This window comes from Paroedura picta, chromosome 17, assembly GCF_049243985.1.
Source record: "Paroedura picta isolate Pp20150507F chromosome 17, Ppicta_v3.0, whole genome shotgun sequence".
Taxonomy (NCBI): domain Eukaryota; kingdom Metazoa; phylum Chordata; class Lepidosauria; order Squamata; family Gekkonidae; genus Paroedura; species Paroedura picta.
The window spans coordinates 12,432,338-12,456,815 of NC_135385.1; the positions used below are offsets into that span (position 1 = coordinate 12,432,338).

Sequence of the window (24,478 nt, forward strand, 5' to 3'; positions counted from 1 at the left end):
TCTTATAGGCCGCTTTTCCCTACCCGAAGGAGGCTCAAAGCGGCTTCCAATTGCCTTCCCTTCCTCTCCCCACAACAGACACCCTGTGAGGGAGGGGAGGCTGAGACAGCCCTGAGATTACTGAAGAAAAAGGAGAAGAGTTGGTTCTTATATGCCACTTTTCTCTACCCAAAGAAGTCTCAAAGCGGTTTAGCGCTGAGAAAACCCTGATATTACTGCTCTGTGAGAACAGAACTATCAGGACTGCGACTAGTCCACAGTCACCCAGCTGGCTGCCCGTGGAGGAGTGGGGAACCAACCTCGGATCGCCAGATTAAAAAGCCTTAACCTTAGCCATCGCACCATGCTTGATAGTGTACCAACCTTGATGGGTGAAGGGCCTGATTCACTGAAAGGCAACTTTACGCGTGTTCACAGAGTGGTTGATGGAAAGACACTCTGCATGTGTTTGAGCGCTACAAAATCCCTGCAACCAAAGGGGCTGGGATAGTTCTGGGGCTGGAACTTAATTCCCAGGAGACCCGATTCGCAGTGGGGCCAGGGAATGTCTCCCCACTGATGCCGTCCTCCTGATCTGAAATTTCCTCGCTATTCTCCTGGATGCAGCGACCTCTGTAAACCTGGTTGGGAACAGGCTGTGCGGATCTGAAGCAATAGGGCAAGTTTTTAGTCTGGCGGCACCTTTAGGAAGAACGGATTCTGGACGCAAGTTTCTGTAGGCATCTGCTTGGCGTGCAGAAGGTTCCCGGTTCAATCCCCGGCATCTCGGACCGGGCAGGAGGCGATGTGGAAGACCCCTACCTCAGGGGAAGTCTTCAGAAGTGTGCATGCCCATGAAAGCTCTTCCCCAGAATTAAGCTCGGTTGGTTTTAAAGGTGCCACTGGATGCCAACTGGGTTGTAGCTACGGTTGAGTCTGCCAGCCAGGTATTTCCCAGTGGTTCCAAGAAGTGGTTTTCTCTCCCTTGCCCCTCCCTTTAGCAGTTCGGCATCATACAAGGAAGCAGAATTGGAATTCTGGTTGACACCTCTGATATCGCCTGTGGCCCGAGACTCCTTGATTTCCAAAAAGACCTCCTGGTAAGACCCCCGATAGATGGTGCAGGGGGTCCACGTGTGGGGGAGATGCGGCTCCTTCTTTGCAGAACTCAATTTGGGCCTGCTTGGGACATCTCCCTGAGGTTCTGCCTGCAGAGGACACGGCTTGGTGCATGTCATTGCTTCTAATTAGACCCTGCTTTATTTATTGACCCAAAGTCTTAATTTTTTCCCTCCCAGTATTTAGTGGATGAGCAGCTGTGCTACATGAAGCGCCTGTATTTACTTTCCTTCGGCACCGAGGTCTCGTCTCTTTGGGAGGACTCCAGACACATCAATGCGGAGGTGTAAGCATTAGACCACTGGACGCTTAATGGGGTCACAGCTTCTACCTCGTTCCACCCTGGGGATCCTTGAGAGTTCTGGGCCTATTCCGCACAATAGGATAATGCGCTTTCAGTGTGCTTTGGCAGCTGGATTTTGCAGTGCGGAACAGGAAAATCTACTTCTAAAGTGCATTGAAAGTGCATTATCTATTGTGTGCGGAATAGGCCCGGGAGGGGGTCCGTAGCCTTTCACTTCCTGCTTTAATGGACTCGGCCCAAGCTATGAAAACGGCCACTCGCATTGCTTCCCCCCTCCCTCGAGCACGCGTGAGTTCTCTCGTGGTCTCTGCACCTGGGAAGGGGCGAGCCTGCCAGCCTGCCTCCCACCTTAAGCTGCCTTCTGCCTCTCCCCTCAGTCCTCCTCAAGCCTGTTCGTTAACACAGATGGTGACGTCACTTCCTCCACATGGCACTTTTGGGGGCGTGGCAGGGAGGCGTGGCCACCTGACGTCACTTCTGGGTCTCCTTGAGCCTGAAAAAGACATCCCAGGAGCTCCTCCGTGGGCCAAAGGTTGGAAAAAGGCGGGCCTGGTTTATGGGTGAACAACAAAACCCGAATGGGGTAGTCCAAGGACCCCAAATAATCCTCCAAGAAACCTCTGTAACCAGGGTGTCAAGCGGCGGGGGGGGGGACTGGGAAATGGGTCAAGATCAGGGTAGTCAACCTGTGGTCCTCCAGATGTCCATGGGCTACAATTCCCATGAGCCCCTGCCAGCAAACGCTGGCAGGGGCTCATGGGAATTGTAGACCATGGACATCTGGAGGACCACAGGTTGACTACCCCTGGTCTAGATGACTGGCTGTTTTGAAGGAGAAGTCTAACTCATCTTATTCACCCCGACCCCCCAATTTTGGGGCTCTGTCCACCGGGTCCTCTTTGGCATTTTGTTCTGACTGCGCAGTACATGAATCCAGCAAGAGGTAATGGTCGGTCAGTCTGTAGCCTTTATTAGCAGAAAATAACAGATGGTCAACCCTATTACCATTATGCCCCCAAAATCCATTATCTCAGTTATAACAATTGGTAAAGTATTCCTTTCAACATTCCATTCATTGCTAATCTTGCCGCGTTCTTTTGTCTCAGGGTTTTGGTCCCAGCCTTTCCCCCCTTTTTCCCCATTGAGAACCCCCTGAAATATTCTTCAGGCCTGGAGAAACCCAGGAAGAGGTGCGATTGGGCAGAATTTGGTTGGGAAGCAGAGCTGTGGACACGCCCACACGGGGCCCCTCCCCTTCCTTCCTCCTCCAGGCCTATGATTGGCCATGGTGGTGGGGGGGAAGGCTTCAACATGACCATACATGGTCATATCACCTGATAAATATTAAAAATTAATTAACTCCCACCCATCCAGAAACCCCAGGTTTCTACGAAAGCCTGGGTTAAGGTGTCCGCCTAAAGTGTTGGAGGCCACCGTTCAAATCCTCGCTGGGGCCAGCTTCCTGGGTGGCCTTGGGCTGCTCTTATCCTCTTGGCTGAGCCTACCTCACAGGGCTGTTGTGAGGACGAGCCGGAGGTGAGGAAAATGACGTAGGCGACTTCGAGTCCCCACCGGGGAGACAGGCGGGGTATAAATAAATAAATTGGAGGAGGGTAGGGGGCAGTTCCAGTTGGGAATAGAGGTTAGGACAGTTTGGCCGCCCCTGCTTCAGGCTGATCCTGCACTGAGCAGGGGGCTGGACTAGATGGCCTCTATAGCCCCTTCCGACTCTAGGATTCTGTAAGTCCGAAGAAGTTTTGTGCCACAGATAACTTTGTCCTCTCTTTCCCTCCTCCTAGTTTATGTGAAGCAAAGGAGTGGGTGAAGGAGCTGAGGCCCCGTGGGGGTTGCAACCTCCTGAAAGCTTTGAAGAAGGCCCTCTTGCTGAAGGAACTAGATGCCCTGCTCATCATCGCAGGGAGCTGGTAGGTGCCCGGCGGAAGGTCCGGCTCCGGTTTCATTGGGGACGGGGGGAAATAAAACTGAGATCAGTTGTTCAGCATCGCGACTGTTTATGAGCCCTCATCAGGCGTGTCTGGGAAATCACAGGTGATTTTTAGAAGAGAGAAACGGACACGCTTGAGAGGGCATCCGTGTAAGAGCTTTAAAATTTCCGCAAGGATAGGTTCAAGTGGGTCGCCGTGTTGGTCTGAAGGAGCACAATAAAATCAGAGTCCAGGAGCACCTTGAAGACCAACAAAGATTGATTCAAGGCGTGAGCTTTCGAGTGCAAGCACTCGAAAGCTCACACCTTGAATCAATCTTTGTTGGTCTTCAAGGTGCTCCTGGACTCTGATTTTATTGTAAAAATTCTTCAGCTTAAGAACAAGCAGGATCAGGCCACAGGTTTATCTGGGAACGGCAGAGGATCGGAAATGTATTTATTGATTTCTCACCTAGCTCCCATAAAGAGGAGGTGGCCTGAAGGGTAAAAAATGGGACTGTTTTTCCTTTTAATTGTGATCTTTAGAGTTTTAGAATCCATGTAATAATTGTTGCGTATTGTAAATTTTTGCGTGCTGCCCTGAGCCTATAGGTAAGGGAGGGGTAGAATCATAGAATCACAGAATCATAGAGTTGGAAGGGGCCATAGAGGCCATCTAGTCCAACCCCCTGCTCAACGCAGGATCAGCCCTAAGCATCCTAAAGCATCCAAGGAAAGTGTGTCTCCAACCTTTGCTTGAAGATTGCCAGGGTATAAACATAAGAATAAATAAATAAAAGTAATGGGGGAAATTTATATGTTTGTTTGTTTGTTTTCTTATATTTATACCCTGCCCTCCCTCGTGGCTCAGTGCAGTTTACGTAGAACATGGGAAAACATGTGCATAAGCACAGTATAAATCCTAATAACGTCAAATGAAAGAACAGTCAAAACAAGGATTACCGTAACATCCCAGTAACTGGGAGAAACAACATTAACTTATTAGCTGTGATTTCCACGGTTGGTCAGCGTTCAGTTCATGGGGGGGGGGGTCCTGGGGGGCCCAGTCGAAGTGGCTGGTCCGGCTGACCTCAACCCAATATCTGGCGGAAGAGCTCCCTTTTGCAGACTCCCTTTTGTCCGGTTCAGTTCAAACTTTATTACAGTCGCTCAGACCAAGTTGTATGACGCTAATCCATAAAAGACCCAAAGAATACGATCATTTGATACAGTGCAGTCTAAAACAGATCATAAAATGGAACTTTAAATTATGCTACTTTAGAGCAGGGGTAGTCAACCGGTGGTCCTCCAGATGTCCATGGACTACAATTCCCATGAGCCCCTGCCAGCGTCCGCTGGCAGGGGCTCATGGGAATTGTAGTCCATGGACATCTGGAGGACCACCGGTTGACTACCCCTATTCTAGAGCATCGGATTTTATGTTGCCGGCCCAAAACTTAGACAGCTGGGTTGTCACCTGGGGGGGGGGGGACTCTTTGCTCGATCCACATCGTGATGTTCTGGCAACTTTTTAAGGAGCGGTTCAATCGAGTTGCTACGAATGTCTACATAAGCAGGGCGGTGGAACAAGATATGCTCCCTTGTATCAGTTTCGACACTCCCGCAAAAACACTGTCTCAGTGTGAGGGGAATGTTCTTGTAGCGGCCCTCTACGAGAGCTGAAGGCAAGACGGAGCATCTCGCAAGGGTGAAGGGGTATAGATAGTGGGGTACACTGGGCCCAGGCTGCTTATCGCCTTTTAATTAACCCACAACCAGCCCCAAAAGATGTCAGGGGATGGATATAGATATAGACATGCTTGACCCAAGGGAAATCATAGAGTTGGAAGGGGCCATAGAGGCCATCTAGTCCAACCCCCTGCTCAACGCAGGATCAGCCTCTCAGAGCATCCTAAAGCAATAAATAAATATCCACAGTTTGTAGAAGTTTGAATAGCCCTGCTAGCCCTGGCTCATTAGGAATGCTAAGCAGAGCCAGCTGCAGTTGGTGCTGGGACAGAACCAAGGAAGTCCCTGAGGGACCGTCTCTCAAAAGACACCCCCCCAAAGGACACTCAGCAAATTTGAACTTGCTGGTGGTCACTGGCTGGTGGGATGAGTTGTTGGCAGAGACAGTGTTCCTGAGGGCTTGCCAAATGGTTGTGTCCAGGGACCCCCCTTTCCATCCCTGCCTGAGCTCTCCTCCCACCGTCCTGCACCCGGACGATACTGCTATGCCACCCACTTGACTTCCAGGCACCACAGGGGGGAGGGATATCTGGCGGAGCGTGTTTCATTGTGCGTAATTTAGAATTTTGGGGTGGATTGGTTTTTATATATATAGTAAACTATTTGCTTTGCGGGTTTGTGGCGCAGAGTGGTAAGCGGCAGACATGCAATCTGAAACCTCTGCCCATGAGGCTGGGAGTTCAATCCCAGCACCCGGCTCAAGGTTGACTCAGCCTCCCCTCCTTCCGAGGTCGGTAGAATGAGGACCCAGCTTGCTTGCTGGAGGGTAAACGGTCATGACTGGGGAAGGCACTGGCAAACCACCCCGTATTGAGTCTGCCATGAAAACGCTGGAGGGCGTCACCCCAAGGGTCAGACATGACTCGGTGCTTGCACAGGGGATACCTTTACCTTTCAGTTGTCAAAATGTTGTAAGCCACTTCAAGACCACTTCAAGACAGGGATGGGCTATAAGCTTAAAAAGAGAGAGAGTCTTCCTGCCTGGAGGTGAAGCCCCTTTGCTCATCTCCTGCCTTGAAAACCTCCGGAGAGGCTTGCCGTGTCCTGGCTGCCCCTTGACAGCAGAGAACTGTTATTCTTAAGGGATGTGCAGACAATGTCCCACACTCATTTTTGGGAGACAGTCTCTCCGTCAGTCACCGGACAAGAGCCTGACAGCTCTTTGAGATCAGCACAGGAGAGTGTTCTGGTTTCGAACCTTCAGCTTGGAATTTGGCCTTCTCTCTATCCATTTCTGCCTTTCTTTTCCTTAAACTGGGATCAACGTGTGTGTGTTTTCAACCAGCCCAGATCAGTCCTCGGAGATCTTGTCTGATTACATCCAACAATGTACTCTGGGGAGAGATCTGCTGGTCCAGACCGTGGCCTACGAGTGCAGCAGCCAGGTGGCCCCTGTAAGTTGGCCTTTTATACTCCCTCCCACTAGATTCTTATGGAAGCAGATCTAGACTGCGGCTCAGAGCATGCTTACCGTGTTTCTGTATAGCAGAGGTGGCCAAAGGGTGGCTCTCCAGGTGTCCATGGACTACACTTCCCATGAGCCCCCGCTTCTTGGGTATCTCCGCCCTTTAGCAGGCTGTTGCCACACCTGCTTGTCCCCCAAACTACTGGAAATAAGATTCTACCATATTTTTTGGAAAAATTATTTCTTGAACTATGGCGTTAAGAGCAATTTTAAGTGTAGAGTTTAGGAGAGCTGACTTCTAATCTGGAAAGCCGGGTTTGATTCCCCGCTCCCCCACATGCAGCCAGCTGGGTGACCTTGGGCTCGCCACGGCGCTGATAAAACTGTTCTGACCGGGCAGTGATATCAGGGCTCTCTCAGCCTCACCCACCCCACAGGGTGTCTGTTGTGGGGAGAGGAGAAGAAGAAGAAGAATAGTTCTTATATGCCGCTTTTCCCTACCCGAAGGAGGCTCAAAGTGGCTTACAGTCGCCTTCCCATTCCTCTCCCCACAACAGACACCCTGTGGGGTGGGTGAGGCTGAGAGAGCCCTGATATCACTGCCCGGTCAGAACAGTTTTATCAGTGCCGTGGGGAGCCCAAGGTCACCCAGCTGGCTGCATGTGGGGGAGTGCAGAATCGAACCCGGCATGCCAGATTAGAAGTCCGCACTCCTAACCACTACACCAAACTGGCTCTTAATGCCATAGTTCAAAAAATAATTTTTCAAAAAAATATGATAGGATCTTATTTCCAGGGAAAGGGAAGGCGACTGTAAGCTGCTTTGAGCCTCCTTCGGGTAGGGAAAAGCGGCATATAAGGACCAACTTTGCATCTTCTTCAGTAATCTCAGGGCTCTCTCAGCCTCCCCTCCCTCACAGGGTGTCTGTTGTGGGAAGAGGAAAGGGAAGGCGGTTGTAAGCCGCTTTGAGACTCCTTTGGGTAGAGAAAAGCGGCATATAAGAACCAACTCTTCTTCTTCTTCTTCTTCTTCTTCTTCTTCTTCTTCTTCTTCTTCTTCTTCTTCTTCTTCTTCTTCTTCTTCTTCTCCTTTATTTATATTTAAATTTTTAGGCTGCCACTCCCAGCGCCAACCGACTCATGGCGGTTGACATGAAATCTAAAATCCCATAAAACAATACAACAATACCCATTCAAAAGCAAGACGGCAGTAAAATCACCGCTACAGGATAACCCCCTACACCCGCCCCACCCCGACCCCCATATCCAATAGCAGCCAATTTTCCAGGGGGCAGCTTCAGAGAGTGTGCCCTGGCTGGCTTTTACTGGCCTGTTCAGGGAGGGAGCAGTTCTTGCTACTACTACTACTACTACTACTACTACCACCACTACCACTACCACCACTACTACCACCAGTACCACTACCACCACTACTACCATCACTACCACTACTACCACCACTACTACCACTACTACTACTACCACCACCACCACCACCACTACTACTACTTATTATTATTATTATTATTATTATTAGTTAGATTTATTTCCCGCCACTCCCCGTAGGCTCGTGGCGGGTCACGGTAGTCTTGTCCCCATTAAAATACCCATTAAAAGACTTTAAAACCGTCCCAGTCTTGTATGAAATCTGGATAACTTCTAATCTTTATAGTTGCTTTCCCACTGAAGAAAATAGGTTTGAAAACGCTTGCTAACCGGCCTGCATGCTGGCATATGGTACTTTATTTCTGGAATACAAGAGGCCTCCGTTTATTGGCTTTACTTGTGCAGCCCGTCTGCTTACTACCTGGAGATGGGCAGCCCCATCTGTCTGCCTTCCCGCATCTGAGTCCAGTAACTTAGTTTCTTCCCATTAACCCACAGGCCGTTTTAAAAAGCGTTGCGGAAGCTGTGGGCGGCCATTACCATTCCTGCTCTACAAAAAGCGAGGTAGGCCAGTCTGATGTGGGGGGGGGGGTCCCAATTGTGCCCCATCCACGACGCTGCCCTTTTTGGAATGCCATTCCTCAAGGAGTTAGCAAACCGGGTGGGGGTCTTGGGAATGGATTCTTTGAATCTTAGGCAAGCTTGCAGTACATCACCTTCACCTGTCACCTTCCCTGGATCTATGCCATCCCTCAGGGAGTCGGATGAGGACGGCTTTTCGGATCCTTTCCCCTATAGCCCATTGACTTCCTCCACCTCTTCCTGCATCCTGGGTTCTCTGATCCCTCGGCAGTTTTATTTAGGGTGACCACTTGGACAGGGATTGCTTTAGGATGCTTAGGGCTGATCCTGCGTAGAGCAGGGGGTTGGACTAGATGGCCTGTGTGGCCCCTTCCAACTCTATGATTCTGTGATTCTATGATTTAGGTTATCTTTATGCCTGGGCTATGCCCACAAGGCCATTGGCCTGAAGGTGCTAAGCGTCTGAATTTCTTTCGCTTTGCTTTCGCTTTGGTGCTACGGAGGCATTCCCCTGAGAATGGTTTTTGGCTCTCAAAAACCTAAGTGAAGGGAGGTGTGAGATCATACCTATATGTAGCCTGACTTTGCCACCAAGTCATGTTTCCTTGTCAGGGCTGGAAGTCCACTTTTGCTCTCTGGACCAAATAAACGCTTGGGAGTGCATCTCAGGGTCATGACACTGCCGATTCCTACAGGCAATCTCATGAGTCACAAAATAAAATCCTTTTCATTTCCGGAATAAAAAGAGTCATGGTCTGAAACATGTCCGTTTGTGCTCTGGGCGGGCTTGACCCTCTCCCCAGTTTTATTCCCCTGATTCCCCTGTGTTGATGTGACAAGGGTAGGAAGCCGTCAAAAATAAATCTGATTGGCTTTTTGGTTCCCTTTTCTTGTTCCGGTGACACTCAGACTTACGACAGCAGTGATCTGGACATGATCCTTTGTGAGCGCAGAAGAGCCGAGGACTTGCTCAAAGTCATAAATAAAATCTACAAGGCAAGGGCGGGACATGCGTGTTTTACTTTATTGCCAGAGGTAAGTGCCTGGTTTGAGCCTACCCCTGTTGCTACCCTTCAACAGCAGCTGATATTCAAAGGTATACTGCTCCTGTAGAGGGAAGTTCTCTTTATCCTTCATGGGGAATAGCTACTATTCTCTGTGCTTGTGTCTAATCCAGACTTGAACCCCTGAGGTTTCTTGATGACCCTGGAAGGGATTTCCTCCATGAGTGGGAGTTAATTAATTTTGTTAAACATTTATTGGCTGATATGACCATATATGGGGGTTTCTTGAAGCCTGAAGAACGTTACAGACATTTCTTAATGGTAAAAAAGTTGAGTAAAGCTGGGCTAATTGTTCCTGTTAAGACCATTTAAGTTTGGGGACCAAGTTAATTATGCATAATGTGAAGAAGTGCTTAATTTTTGTCTGAACTTCCAACAGCTCAATTTAGGTGACTGGATTCTTGCTGTCGTCGCTGTTGTTTTGAGAAGGAAAGTTTCCTGCCCCATTAATGCTTTTAAAAACTTTATCGCATTTCATCTAAGATGTCTCTTTGTGAATTGAAAAGGTCCATAACCGACAGCCTTTCCTCTAAACCAGGGGTAGTCAAACTGCGGCCCTCCAGATGTCCATGGACTACAATTCCCAGGAGCCCCTGCCAGCGAATGCTGGCAGGGGGCTCCTGGGAATTGTAGTCCATGAACATCTGGAGGGCCGCAGTTTGACTACCCCTGCTCTAAACAAAGGCTTTTCAATCCCTAGGCCATTTTGATTTCTATGTCAGACTCAAAGAATCATAGAGTTGGAAGGGGCCAGACAGGCCGCCTAGTCCCACCCCCTGCTCAGTGCAGGATCAGCCCAAAGCATCCAAGAGAAGGATTTGTCCAGCCGCTGCTTCAAGACCACCAGTGAGAGGGAGCTCCCCACCTCCGTAGACAGATGATTCGTTTAGGAGCGACGGCATCTGACCTGGCTGGCCAGATTTGATTCCCTGCTGTTCCACACGCAGCCAACGAGGCGACCTTGGGCTAGTCGCAGTCCTGATAGCTCTGTTCTCACAGAGCTCTCTCGGCCCCGCCTACCTCACAAAGTGTCTGTTGTAGATAGAGGAAGAGAAGGCTTTGAGACGCCCGGTAATGAAAAACAGGGTATAGAATCATAGAATCATAGAGTTGGAAGGGGCCATACAGGCCATCTAGTCCAACCCCCTGCTCAACGCAGGATCAGCCCTAAGCTAAGTATAAAAACCAACTCTTCTTCTTCTCTACACCTTTCCTAGTGCCATGCTATCTTTCTGTGGGCCAGGGGGGTTGACAGGGACTGGTTGGCTGTGTGGGTTTTTTTAAAACCCCGCTGGCTCAGGTGGCCTCAATTTCGATGATCTCTGTTTAGATCTCCACGGAGGTGGTGCCATTTACCCCAGCCACCTCCCTGCCAAAACCACCGAACCACGAAGGGCCTCTTGTGATGCAAATCCCGGATTTCCTGGCCAAATCTTCAGCAGAATGGTTAAAAACCAATGGGCTGAAAGGTAAGGTAAGCTAGAGGGGGGTTGTGGGGAATGAGACCGACTTTCCTCAATGCTTTTATTGCTTGTTGATTTCTGTTTGTATCTCACCTTTCTTCTCCCCGTGGAAATTAAGGTGACATAAGTGGGCGGAGAGGTGTCTTCCATCCAAGGACCAACCAGCACGTCAGCTTTGGGCACCATTAAGGGGCTGGCTGGGATGTAACAAGGACGATTTCTACTCTTTCTTTTTTTCTGCAGCCAAGAAGCTAAGCTTGTACCAAGTCCTGGCGCCCAACGCCTATTCCCCGGTGGAAGAATTTGTCCCAATTCTTCAAAAAACCGTGTCATCCACTCTGCATGAAGTGAGTGGGAGAATCTGGCTTAAAAGCTTTCTTTTTGGTGGGCGAATCAATTGGGTCTGAAATGGGGGTCCCTGTGGGTGGGTGGGCAGGTAGTTGTGAGTGTCCTGCATTGAGCAGGGGGTTGGACTAGATGACCCTGGAGGTCCCTTCCGACTCTATGATCCCCTGATTCTAAACGGATTAACTTGGTAAACAGAAGGCTGTTGGAGGAATTTAATGAGCACCGGATCTTTTAAAATAATTTGTTGGTAAATAGACGCTTTTTTCCCACTTGCCACATTACAGGGACTGTGATGATCATAGAATCACAGAATCATAGAGTTGGAAGGGGCCATACAGGCCATCTAGTCCAACCCCCTGCTCAACGCAGGATCAGCCCAAAGCATCCTAAAGCATCCAAGAAAAGTATGTATCCAACCTTTGCTTGAAGACTTCCAGTGAGGGGGAGCTCACCACCTCCTTAGGCAGCCTATTCCACTGCTGAACTACTCTGACTGTGAAAAACTTTTTCCTGATCTCTAGCCTATATCGTTGTACTTGTAGTTTAAACCCATTACTGCGTGTCCTCTCCTCTGCAGCCAATGGGAACAGCCTCCTGCCCTCCTCCAAGTGACCACCTTTCAAATACTTAAAAAGAGGGCTATCATGTCCCCTCTCAGCCTCCTTTTCTCCAGGCTGAACATTCCCAAGTCCCTCAACCTATCTTCATAGGGCTTGGTCCCTTGGCCCCAGATCATCTTCGTCCCTCTCCTCTGTACCCTTTCAATTCTATTTTATCTACTTATTTTATCTATTTTATCTACATCCTTCTGTGGACATTTGTAACAGAGGAAGTTGCTGGGGAGAACCATTCCATGCATCTTCAAAGTGCTCTTTCCTCTTCCGTCTTCTATCAATACTCAGAAATAAAAATATATATATATATTAAGAAAAGAAACGTCCGAGCTGCCCTTCTCTGCCTGACTTCTCCCACGCTCAAGAGAGCATCAGCTCTGACACTTTCTCCTCCCTCCTTCCAGAAAGCCATGCTGCAGTTCGAATGGCATGATGGAACCATTAAAAATGTCCACGTAGATCCACCGATTTTGTATGACTACCAGGTGAGCTCGATGACAGGGGGGGGGGCCTGGGGTGAGATGCTCTCAGGGGGCTCAACCTCCCCCCATCTTTCGGCTGCTCATCGGTTGACTCCTTCCGTGCCTGATCCATGCTTCCAACCCACGAGAGAGAGTGGGGTGACCAGTAAGGGCCACATAATCTCCCACAGCTTGTTCTTTCAAAGACAGCAGTCAAGAAGGCAGGGACAAGAGGTAGGAGAAGTAGCGGGATGGGGGGGGGCTTTAAGGGCCAGCAGGGGCCAGCTGACCCCCTCTGCTGGCTCTGGTTGTTACTGGTTATTACTGGCTCTGGTTATTACTGTCTTGGCATTCAAGCAGCCAGAGTTTTAGGATCCAGATAGCAAGGCCCCAAAAGGACTTGTCTGCTTTTTTGTTGGGTGGCAGCTTCGTTTGAACGAAACGCTGGGCCAAAAAGAGGGGTTTGATTCAAAACTGCAAAGGTGAACAGCTGCCGTATCACTCCCCAAGTTCACCCCTCAAGGTCCCAGGGGCAGAAGTGGAAGTTATAGAATCACAGAACCATAGAGTTGGAATGGGCCATACAGGCCATCTATCCAACCCCCTGCTCAATGCAGGATCAGCCCTGAGCATCCTAAAGCATCCAAGAAAAGTGTGTATCCAGCCTTTGCTTGAAGACTGCCAGTGAGGGGGAGCTCACCACCTCCTTAGGCAGCCTATTCCACTGCTGAACTACTCTGACTGTGAAAATATTTTTTCCTGTCGGAGATGAAGGACCGGTAGCCTTACGGAAGGATGCAACAGGGAGAGGAAACTGCGGCTTCTCATCCAGGGCGGAAGTTGCCGTTCTCTGGCAGGCTCCCCCAAAGCCAATCTCGGGAGGGGCAGAGGAAGGGCCAGGGGGAAGGGCCCACTCCCCGAGTACACCTAGCTGCCAGTGCATGCTCCTCCGCGTGCGGCCTCAGCTGTGCTTGGGTTTTGCTTGCAGAAGCAGCTGACCAGGCTGGTGAGGCGATACGAGAAACGCATCGAATGGCTCTCCGTCGGCAGCCGGAGGATCTGGGGAACAGTTTGCGAAAAGAGGTAAAACAAGCTCTTCTCCATTGAAGAGTATTCCAAATTGGCTTCCAGGAGGAGCTGGGTTAGAGACATGCTGGTTTCCAGCCACCCGCTGCTGAGTCCAGCACTGTTTGCTGTGGGGCTGCCGGAGCCTGTCCATCAAAACGAAATGGGCAGAGTTCGCTGCCAGGATGGGGAGGAAGCAGGGAGGGGTGGGAAGCTCCCAAAGAAGAAGAGTAGTTTTTTTACCCCGCTTTTCACTACCCAGAGGAGTCTCAAAGCAGTTTGCAATTGCCTCCCCTTCCTCTCCCCACAACTGGCACCCTGTGAGGCGGGTGAGGCTGAGAGAGCTCTGAGAGAACTGTCGATTGGCCCGAGGTCACCCAGCTGGCTGCAGGTGGAGGAGGAGCGGGGAATCAAACCCAGTTCTCCAGATTAGAGGCCGCTTCTCTTAACCAGGACAACAAGCAGCCCACCGTGTTCCAGATCTAGATTTGTAAGCATCCACCCGGCAGGGGTAGTCAAACTGCGGCCCTCCAGATGTCCATGGACTACAATTCCCAGAAGCCCCTGCCAGCAAATGCTGGGAATTGTAGTCCATGGACATCTGGAGGGCCGCAGTTTGACTACCCCTGATCCACCGTCTGCCTTCAAAACCCCAAAGTAAACAAATAAAAACAGCAAAGTCAATAACTCAAAGTCCACCAAAGCCAAAAAAAAAAAAAAACAGAGCAGAAGGATAACAATGGAAAATTAAAACCAAATAAAAAGAGAAACAAAGCAAATAAAGCATGCAGCAAACAATCAATCAATGTTTATTTACGGTCATTCAGGCCAAAATTAAAATGCAAGCAATTAAGAACGACGAACTAAGAAAAACCACTAATAGTACTATAAAAATTTTAAAAGATCTGACAAGAGACAAACTTTAAGATGTTACATTCGATATTTCAAACATAGTTTAAGTTGCCAGTGAGAAATGGCTCTTTGTACTTTTGAAACTGGACCAGAGATATGTGTTCTGGGCCACATACCTAGTCCGCAATTTCATGGCGGCAGTGCAAAATTTAGCTGTGCAGAGAGTTATTTGCCTGTCTTCGCCTTGAAGCAGCACCTTGGCTTTCTCCTTTGGGGAAGATCTTGGGTAGGCGTTCAAAACTGGCTGAATAAAGTGACATCTGACGGCATCATAAATGGGGCGGAACAGAAGCACCTGTGCGTCTGACTCTTGCTTCGGCAGCACATATAGAAGAAGAAGAAGAAGAAGAGTTGGTTCTTATATGCCGCTTTTCCCTACCCGAAGGAGGCTCAAAGCGGCTTACAGTCGCCTTCCCTTTCCTCTCCCCACAACAGACACCCTGTGGGGTGGGTGAGGCTGAGAGAGCCCTGATATCACTGCTCAGTCAGAACAGTTTTATCAGTGCCGTGGCGAGCCCAAGGTCACCCAGCTGGCTGCATGTGGGGGAGCGCAGAATCGAACCTGGCATGCCAGATTAGAAGTCCGCTCTCCTAACCACTACACCAAACTGGCTCTCTGGAATATACTAAAACTGGAAAGATACAGAGAAGATCAGCATGGCCCCTGCGCACGCAGCAAACAAATGAAGAAACAGACAGTAAAAATATGGCAAATGAAGAAGGAAACGGCTGACTTTTCAGCGCTGGCCTTTTCCCTGTAGGGTCGTTCTCCTTATCGACGTCTCCGTCACCAATTCCCTGTACCTCATCCATTTCCAGCATGCCCTGCGGCTTGTGCTGGAGGAGCAAATTTCAGGCAAGGACTGCTTCAATATTATAGCGTAAGTAAAACTGGGCATCGTTTATGCTGAAGTAGAGTATAAAAGCCTCTTGTGGCGCAGAGTGGTCAGGCAGCAGACATGCAGTCTGAAAGCTCTGCCCGTGAGGCTGGGAGTTCGATCCCAGCAGCCGGCTCAAGGTACACTCAGCCTTCCATTCTTCCGAGGTCGGTAAAATGAGGACCCAGTTTGCTGGGGGGAAAATGGTCATGACTGGGGAAGGCACTGGCAAACCACCCCGTATTGAGTCTGCCGTGAAAACGCTGGAGGGCGTCACCCCAAGGGTCACACATGACTTGGTGCTTGCACAGGGGATACCTTTACCTTTAGAGTGCTTTAGATCTGGGTCGACCATTTTATTATTATTATTGTATTTAATTTCTCTACGGCCCTCCCCAAATGGCTCAGTTAACAGTGCATTAAAACCAACATCATAAACATCAACTTTAACCGTAAAAACATCATAAAAACACAAGTAACAATTTAACAGCATTTAATAAGAGCAGCCTCGCAGGAGTGGCCAGTGGCTCTCCAGATGTCTGTGGACTACAATTCCCATGAGCCCCATGCCAACAACACAGAGGCTCATGGGAATTGTAGTCCACGGACATCTGAAAAGCCACAGTTTGGCCACTCCTGTGATATTCTCTGCCCATAAATCTCCAGATGAGATCTATCTGTGTGGGGGGTGTTTTGTAGGGGAAGGTCATAGATGTTAACATCTCCAAGAAGCCTCAGATGGCAGACCCTGCATGCCATGTTCCTTTTTGCTTTGGTTCCTTTTTTCTTTGTTCCTTGCAGTGTTGGGAAAGATGTTAAGCCTTGGCAACCCGAAATGGTTCCTTCACACCTGGACAACTTAGAGCGTGCCTGGAGGTAGGTAAAAATCATTTTTAATCCTCTCTCCCCCCCCCCCCCAAGCAAAGTCTCAGGAGCAAAAAAACCAGGGTTGGTCTCTTCTATTTACTTAGGATTCAGCATCTTTGGGTGGCCCCGGGTTTTGGGTCAACGGGACCACAAAGGAAGTATCCTGCTTCAGCGGGCACAGTAGGCTCGGGTGCCACCCTTGCTTGACATCAGAACAACGTGTGAGTCCAGCTTTAAGACCAACAGGGTTTAATTCTGGTCATCTGAATGTGCATGACAGCTTCTGCCCGGAATTGAACTTTGTTGGTCTTAAAGGTGCCCCACTTTGTTCTGTTTTTTTTTCAGACTATCACAGCTGCCCACCTGAATCTATGCCTGGCATCCGAAATATAGGAACAATGAAAGGGGGAGATTAGGGGAAAGGATCCCAGGTAGATGAGGCAGGGAGTGTAGGATGGTTTCAATGCTTTGGTTTTCCTGAGCACGTCCACCCTTGTGACCAAGAAAGGAGCTCCACCTTTATAGGAGTTTCCCAGCTGAAAAATCTAGATTTGCCCAAAGGAACCTGGATAAGACTTGCAACCATTTTCAGAGAACCACTTGGGGCGATGTCCTGAACTCATAACCGGCTGATTCAAGGGCGTTCTAGAGCCATCTAAGAGAGCCTTGAATCTCAGTGGACTGGTTTATTTGGCTGGTTCCATTATTCCAAGAGAAGGTTTGGTTCTTCCCAGCTGTGCTTGGACAGAAACGATTTCCGGGCCCTTTAAGGAAAGCACATCACAGCCACTGCCTTGAGGAGCCTGCTGTATAAACACCCAAACACCACATCACAACTTTAGCCCCATGGTAGCTTCGAGTTCCTTGGCTGGCTCCCAGTTTGGGTCAGGACTGTAGTGATGGAGGAAAAGGGATGTATCCTGTATCCCCTGTAGCCTGGGCTATTTTCCTGACCTGAACGGGCCTCAGGGGTCGTTTCATGTTGAGAAATCAGTGCAGGAGGGAAGGCTGAAGGGAGCCAGCAAAACTCTCTTCCCCTTTACCCCAGCCACTCGATAATGGGAAGTACAGCTTGCTTGCTCTTCCTTTCTCCCAGCTTTTGAGAAACACCAAAAGCTACTTTCAGGATCTGGAACCTCTGCTTCCAGCTGATCGCTGGTGCCTGAGGCTAGCAAAGCTTCAGCGTTTTGTTTTTCATATTTTTTCTGTGAAATTCTTCCACTAGATGGGTGCTGGCCCTGCGGTGTGAGGGCACTCGGAACGTCATGGGTGCTTTTCGAAGAGTCATGGAGGCGGATTTCAGAGATAAGGACAAGCAGGAGTCCCAGGGGATATACCTGCTCACCACAGGCATCCCTGATCAAGAGACGGTAAGCACAACTGCCAGGATCTATTTCGATATAGCGACAGCTACTTGTCGTAGGTCCAGAACTGATCTAGGCTAGTTTGGCAACTGCAGGAGAGCTTGACATGGAGGTCCGTTCCAGGGAAGCAGAGCTTGACATGGAGGTCCGTCCGTGCCAGGGAACATCAAATCACCTCCAGCTTGTCACTGAACCTCGGTGAATTAGTTTTCAGGTCCTATAATCCAGTCATGGAATTCGTCCCCCACCCGTCATTTTGGCCCTAACCTTTCCTTTCTGCCTTTCAGCACGTGATTAGCTCTTATATGGCCGAGGCCTGCAGAGGGTGCGACTTGCAGCTTCATGTCTCTCTGTTCAGCACCAAGGATTCTCCCCTGGAGGGTGAGATCCCACCACGCTATGCCAGCCCAGAGGAAACAGCCCTTGCCTTTAAGACCATTGTGCAGGCTGCCGGCGGCCGGTTTCACTGGTTTGAGGAAACAGGTGCGGTGGTGATCTTAGCTTTGGGAGGGGGAGTTCTTACCTTGCTCCGAGTTTGCTCCTGTAGTGGATCCCTCTTTTGGCCCATGGGCCCCCAGGACAGCTGATTTGAAGTGCTGATGGAGAAGGAAGGCTTGCCTTTCCCCCTCTCCCCGAAGAAGCCTCTTGGACCGAGGGGCTACAGAGAAGTGAGCCACAAAGAGGAATCTCTTTATTCCTTGACTGAACAGCCTCCTTAGGCTGCCTAAGGAGGTGGTGAGCTCCCCCTCACTGGAGGTCTTCAAGCAAAGGTTGGATACACACTTTTCTAGGATGCTTTAGGATGTTTTGGGCTGATCCTGCGTTGAGCAGGGGGTTGGACTAGATGGCCTGTATGGCCCCTTCCAACTCTATGATTCTAGGATTCTTTGATTCTATGACTGAACAGATTTTTGTCCATTTTTTAAAGTGTGTTTCGCCGGTTCTAAAAACCGATTTCCTACTGATTGGCTTTTATCCGGTCCTTTCTCCAAAGAGTGGTAATAGTAGTAGCAGTAAGGTTATTACGGAATTACACCACAGCAATAAATATAAAATGCAAAATATACCTGTTTGCATGAGTAGGATACAACAAATACCATGGTGGTTAGGAAGGCCAGCTTCTAATCTGGTGAGCCGCGTTTGATATCCTGCTCATCCTCGACATGCAGCCAGCTGGGTGACCTTGGGCTCGCCACAGCACTGATAAAGCTGGTCTGACCAAGCAATAATCTCAGGGCTGTCAGCCTCCCCTCCCTCTCAGGGTGTCTGTTGTGGGGAGAGGAAGGGAAGGTGACTGGAAGCTACTTTGAGACTCCTTTGGGTAGAGAAAAGCGGCATATAAGAACCAACTCTTCTTCTTCTTCTTCTCCACCACCTTATATGAAAGAAAAATAAATTGGTCAAAAATTGATTGATGGTTTATGAATAGAAATTTAAGAAAGCGAGTTAAAATTGAAATCTCAACTGACCTGGAACATATTTAAAAATAGATTTTGCCCAATTTAATAGGTCTTGAGGTAGATAAAAATAGATTCTTAATGCACGAGGGAGGCCCTGCTTGTTCTGGCTACTCATTCTGTGGGGTAGCAGGATTTTAAACTTCTGTCGACCACCTTTAAATCCCATTCCTCGTAGCAATTTCTCTGTTTGACTCGCCACTGTTAGGCCTAGCTGGGCATTTGCGAAAGAGAGATGAACATTCCCAGAATGTTCCTCGAAGTGCTGAGACGGGAATATCTCAGAGTTTGCCATGAACCAAAAACCTGCAAGCTGTTTTCTTGTGGGAGGTTGATTATCAATCTGTTTCTGAGTTTAATCAATCAATCAATCAATTAATTTCTTCGATTTGTATCCCACCACTCCCCGATGGGCTCGTAGCGGGTAACATGGGCTTAAAACCCCAATTAAAACACTCCCATTAAAAGACTTTAAAAACCCAATTCATCCGCTGGCAGCTTCCCCCTTTCATATTGCGTTCTACCCCTTATATCTCGGGTGGACAGGCATCTACGAAAGCGATGACATCGGGAGCATCCTGACTGAAATGGAGAAAGCGGTCAGCTACTCCCATCAGGTAGGCATTGTTCTCCCCCCCTCCCCAATTTGTTTTTTTGGAAAGAGGGGGAAAGAGTGTTCCAGAAGCGTTTCGTTGAGATAAACACATGAAATGTGAACCAGAAATGTGTGTTTCTGAACTGGCATTCTTCCACCTCCTACTTCCGAGTGTTTAGAAATATGCATTTCTTTCTTCGGCCTCCCCTGTGCCTCTCCAGCACACAAAATCTGCTGAAGGTCCTCGGGCCAAAGAGGTGAAGCTGGCCTCAGACAGAGCCAGGGATCTCTGTGGTGGAACATTCTTCCGAGTGAGACCGAAAGACAGAGCTGTTCTGGCTCCCCGATGCCCTTATAAACACACAAGCAGATATAAATAACATCCAGCTGCCATAGAGTATAGCAATTTATTCCCGCCCTCCTTTTGAGAAAGGGTGGAGGCTCACAGGCCAGCCTTTCTGGACTTTTTTCCCCACTGAGAACCCCCTGAAACATTCTTCCTCTTCCTCTTCCTCTTCCTCTTCCTCTTCCTCTTCCTCTTCCTCTTCCTCTTCCTCTTCTTCTTCTTCTTCTTCTTCTTCTTCCTTTAATGTTCTGAAGAGTTTAATGTTGTAACCCCCCCTGAGCCCTCAGGGAAGGCTGGTATAGAAATGAAACAAATAAATTTTAGCAGCTTCCTCTGGCCATATAGGAAGCAAATTTTAGACACTGAAACCAAACAACCCCAAAACAAACAGCCCATCTGTCCCCCAATGGCAGCCAATGGCAGGCTCGTGGTGATGGGACCTAGCTCTTATGGCGGCCATTTTGTGATTAGCCCTAACTCCCAGAGCAGCCATTTTGTAGTGGCTCATTCACACTCTGTTCCCAAGATGTCAAAATTTCAAAATGGTTGGATGCTCATGATCTACTCAGTAGCTTCTGGTGGCAAGAATGGATAAGAGCACGATAAAACCATCACTGAATTTGCTTGCAACTAGACATCCAAGCACAGCATTTTCATTCCAGGGTGCCTTGTTAGTGGAATCCTTAAAGCAGCGATCAGGAACTCAGTCGACTGCTGAGGAAGATCGAATATCCGAGAGAAGGGAGAAAAGCAGCCCACAGAAGTGGCTCCTTCCCAAACCGACCGCCCTCACTCTGGCCAGAATGGTAGGATTGCATTGGATGGCTCCACTTTTAAGATGAAATCGGGTTGAATCAGCATCTTTGTCCCCATCACAGGCTTGAGACAACTTTATTCTTCACTTGGAGACCTGTGTTCAGTTTTGGGCACCCCAGTTGAACAGGGATGATGACAAACTGGAGCGTGTCCAGAGGAGGGCAACAAAGATGGTGAGGGGTTTGGAGACCAAGACATATGAGGAAAGGTTGGGGGAGCTTGGTCTGTTTAGCCTGGAGAGGAGATGACGTCAGGTGGTGTCTGGAAATCTCTTGGAATTACAAGTGGCAATGGTATGAGACATTCCCTGAGAGCAGGCAGTTTTGTGGTATCTCCAAGAAACTCTTGGTGGCAAGAGTTCTGGTAGAATAGACAGAACTCTTAACTGAGGTCTGGAGGAGGCACCATTAATCATGTCCTGGCCTGACGAGCTGGAGGAATCTGCAAGTTAATTGATCAATACAAAAGGGTTAAAAAAAAAATTATAAAAAGTTTTTTTCTTGTAGCTGGACAGCAATGTTTCTACTCAAGTATCCACTGTGTCTTTATCCTGCGTTGAGCAGGGGGTTGAACTAGATGGCCTTTTTGGCCCCTTCCAACTCTATGATTCTGTGATTCTGTGATTCTGTGATTCTATGATTCTGTTCTGTGATTCTATGATTCTGTGATTCTGTGATTCTGTGATTCTAGAGTGGAAGAGACGGGCAGGATGGGGACAGGAGCCACTCCGCAAGAATATTTGCATGGCGCCCGCCAAGCACCAAAGCCGAGATCCCACCAGGTGGGTGCAACTTAATGAACTCCCCAGCGTAGATGCTCCCCCACTGTAACATCAGGATCCCTCAAAATGAAATTTCAGATCGGCATCGAGCAGGGGTGGGACTAGATGGTCCCTGTGTGGCCCCTTCCAATTCTGAGGTTCGTTGCCGTCCGAAGTGTGAGAAATCTAAAACCTTGCTCTCTGCTGCAGCACAGCCAATAAAGGAGTTTTTGCAGATGGGCGGGAGAAAGAAAGGCAGGTGGAAGAAACGTCCCGAGGGTTCACTTTCGTCGTTTTACACATTCAAAGGGAAGAAAGAAGGTGGGTTGGTCCCCCATGGTGAGAATCAGACTATGCAGAAATTTATCTTGTGGGCAATTTAGGGGTGGATAGGCTGGGCAATGCGGGGCAGTCCCCTTCTCTCTTCATTGAGGGCTGCCGGGTCCCTGTCCCCCCAGCCAGTGTCAAGGGATGAGAGGGTCAGGCTGGCAGATCCAGCTTGGGCGTTGGAGCCCGAGGAGGGCAGGGATCTCAGTGGGATCCAATGCCACAGAGTCCCTTTTCTCTGGGGGAAGTGATCTCTGTAGTGTGGAGATGAGCTGTGATTCCAGGGGATCCCCACGTCCCATCTGGAGGCTGGTATTTCTTCCCAAAACAACTTGAAGGGGATGCTGTATTATTCTCCTTCAAATCCTTTGCCTGTTTTTCAAGCTTGAAAATTATTCCTGGGGAGGAGATGTTGGCCAGTCGTAGAGCACCTGCTTAGGATGCAGAAAGACCCCAGCTTCAACCTCTGGCATCTCCAGGAAGGGTCTGTGGTTCTGCTGAGCACCAAGCTTGAGGTCGGGGCAGGATCTGAACCCTGCACTGCAATCAGCCAACGCACAGCTTGACCCAAACGGACAGAGAGCGTGCACTGGCGGGAAGATCTATTGTGCTGCATTGTATATACCAGGGGCAGTCAAACTGCGGCCCTCCAGATGTCCATGGACTACAATTCCCATGAGCCCCTGCCAGCGCAGCGGGATTTTCCTGTGCAGAACAGGAAAATCTGCTTTGAAAGTGCATTGAAAGTGCATTAACCATCGTGTGCAGAATGGGCCTAGGAGGGGTTATGAGGGGTTTTATAGATAGGCTAGCTTTTTGTTTTGTCATTGTGCTTGTTTTATTGTGCTCGCTAATTGCATATATTCCGGTTTGATGGGTTTCATTCTGTGGTTTCACTGTGGTTTTAATGTGCTGTGACTCGCCTCGACCCTTCGGGGAGAGTAAGAAATCCAAATCATCATAAAGAATATAAATAAATAATAAATCACCAAGCCACCTCTCCTTGTTTTGACAATGTTTTGCATATGTAACAGCAGGGGATCACAAGAGAGAGGGCGGGGGAGAAATAACAAGGCAACTGTGCTACAACTTTCCTAATGGGCATCCCACTGAATGCGCGGTAGGTTTTTTTGCCACAGGGGGAACACGGCTGCTTCTTTTCCCTAGGCGGTGTTTGCAAAAGATACCCCCCACCCAAATGCACGAGGAAGGAGATTCCTGTTGTGGTCCTGCCCCAGGAAGAAGAAAGGTGCTCCAGCAAAGAGGTAGGAAATGACTCCTTCTGCACACGTCCGCCAAAGCGCTGATGCTCCTTCAGACGTTACGCAGCCGGAATGCGCCCACCCATGCACGACTCTTCCCCCCTCCCTCCTTCTCTCCCCAAAGTGGCTCAGGAAATACAGCATCCAGAAACTAAAGTTAGACTTGCCTAGAATCGTTTTCGGGCCCGGGTGCTTGCATCAGAAGCAGATGGTGGGATCTCTGCGCAAGAAAGTGTCGGCAAAATACTGTGACATTTTCCCCAGTGTCAAAATGCAGGTGAGTGTCTGCCCAGCCATCTCCTCCCAATGACATGGTATGAGAACATGCTGCCTGTCCCAAGCCCCTTGGTCCAGCCAGAAGGTTTTGGGCTGAAGGTCAGGGGCACTATGCACAATACTGGGGAGTGTTCCTCACTGCCCATGGAAATGTCACCTCCAGTCCCTGTAAGCCGAGAGACTGAGGAGTCGAATCTCCAGCACCTATGGGTGTTGATCAAGAAGGTAGGACACCCGTAAGTTGAGTTCTACAAACAATAACCCAGTAGTTGTAACCAAAATAGGCCAAAATACTGACGTTAATGTAGCTTTCCTCAACATTCTTACTGTTGAGAAATGCCTGAAACATTCTTCAGGCTTTGAGAAAGCCCAGAAGTGGCGCAATCATACAAAATAAGGTTGGGAAGCAGAGCTGTGGTCATGCCCACTTCCCCACCAAACCCCCTCCAGGAGCATCACTGGCCGTTTTGGGAAGGGAGGGCAGGTCGACATGACCATACTTGGTCATATCACCTGATAAAGGTTTAACCAATTTAAGGAATATATGAAAAATTAATTAACTTCTGCCCATTCTGGAAACTTTTCCAGGGCCATGGATAGGTTATGTTTTGTTTGATGTGTAGAATTTTCTGGATGGATGGATGGATGGATGGATGGATGGATGGATAGATAGATAGATAGATAGATAGATAGATAGATAGATAGATTTCTATTTTGCATTAGATAGATAGATTTCTATTTTGCATTAGATAGATAGATTTCTATTTTGCATTAGATAGATAGATAGATAGATAGATAGATAGATAGATAGATAGATAGATAGATTTCTATTTTGCATTAGATAGATTTCTATTTTGCATTAGATAGATTTCTATTTTGCATTAGATAGATAGATAGATAAATAGATAGATAGATAGATAGATAGATAGATAGATAGATAGATAGATAGATAGATCGATCGATCGATCGATCGATCGATAGATAGATAGATAGATAGATAGATAGATAGATAGATCGGATAACCCTGCCCCCCTGCAGGGGCTCATGGGAACTGTAGTCCACGGACATCTGGAGAACCACAGCCGGGCCACCTCTGCTCTATTACTTGATGGTCATTATCAAGTTGGGCCACCCCATGATCTGTGCTGGCAGGGG

At 48.8% G+C, this 24,478-nt stretch overlaps 1 protein-coding gene and 1 non-coding gene across 3 annotated transcripts in view; both read left to right on the plus strand.

Moving 5' to 3' along the window:
* LOC143827046 (von Willebrand factor A domain-containing protein 3A-like) overlaps nucleotides 1-24,478 on the plus strand; it is a 45,433-nt gene that overhangs the window by 8,992 nt on the left and 11,963 nt on the right. For both annotated transcript variants that reach the window (XM_077316220.1, XM_077316219.1), the window contains 20 exons: nucleotides 981-1,079; nucleotides 1,278-1,384; nucleotides 3,202-3,327; nucleotides 6,361-6,469; nucleotides 8,365-8,430; nucleotides 9,358-9,483; nucleotides 10,843-10,981; nucleotides 11,219-11,322; nucleotides 12,342-12,422; nucleotides 13,387-13,481; nucleotides 15,137-15,256; nucleotides 16,055-16,129; nucleotides 17,346-17,490; nucleotides 17,772-17,967; nucleotides 19,488-19,558; nucleotides 20,545-20,688; nucleotides 21,389-21,479; nucleotides 21,669-21,779; nucleotides 22,953-23,050; nucleotides 23,172-23,324. In XM_077316220.1, the coding sequence (XP_077172335.1) occupies nucleotides 981-1,079; nucleotides 1,278-1,384; nucleotides 3,202-3,327; nucleotides 6,361-6,469; nucleotides 8,365-8,430; nucleotides 9,358-9,483; nucleotides 10,843-10,981; nucleotides 11,219-11,322; nucleotides 12,342-12,422; nucleotides 13,387-13,481; nucleotides 15,137-15,256; nucleotides 16,055-16,129; nucleotides 17,346-17,490; nucleotides 17,772-17,967; nucleotides 19,488-19,558; nucleotides 20,545-20,688; nucleotides 21,389-21,479; nucleotides 21,669-21,779; nucleotides 22,953-23,050; nucleotides 23,172-23,324 (2,256 nt within the window). The remainder of the gene's footprint in view (nucleotides 1-980; nucleotides 1,080-1,277; nucleotides 1,385-3,201; nucleotides 3,328-6,360; nucleotides 6,470-8,364; nucleotides 8,431-9,357; nucleotides 9,484-10,842; nucleotides 10,982-11,218; nucleotides 11,323-12,341; nucleotides 12,423-13,386; nucleotides 13,482-15,136; nucleotides 15,257-16,054; nucleotides 16,130-17,345; nucleotides 17,491-17,771; nucleotides 17,968-19,487; nucleotides 19,559-20,544; nucleotides 20,689-21,388; nucleotides 21,480-21,668; nucleotides 21,780-22,952; nucleotides 23,051-23,171; nucleotides 23,325-24,478) is intronic.
* LOC143827573 (U6 spliceosomal RNA) lies at nucleotides 14,983-15,085 on the plus strand. The gene has a single exon (XR_013227354.1). It is a non-coding gene; the product is annotated as a U6 spliceosomal RNA (small nuclear RNA).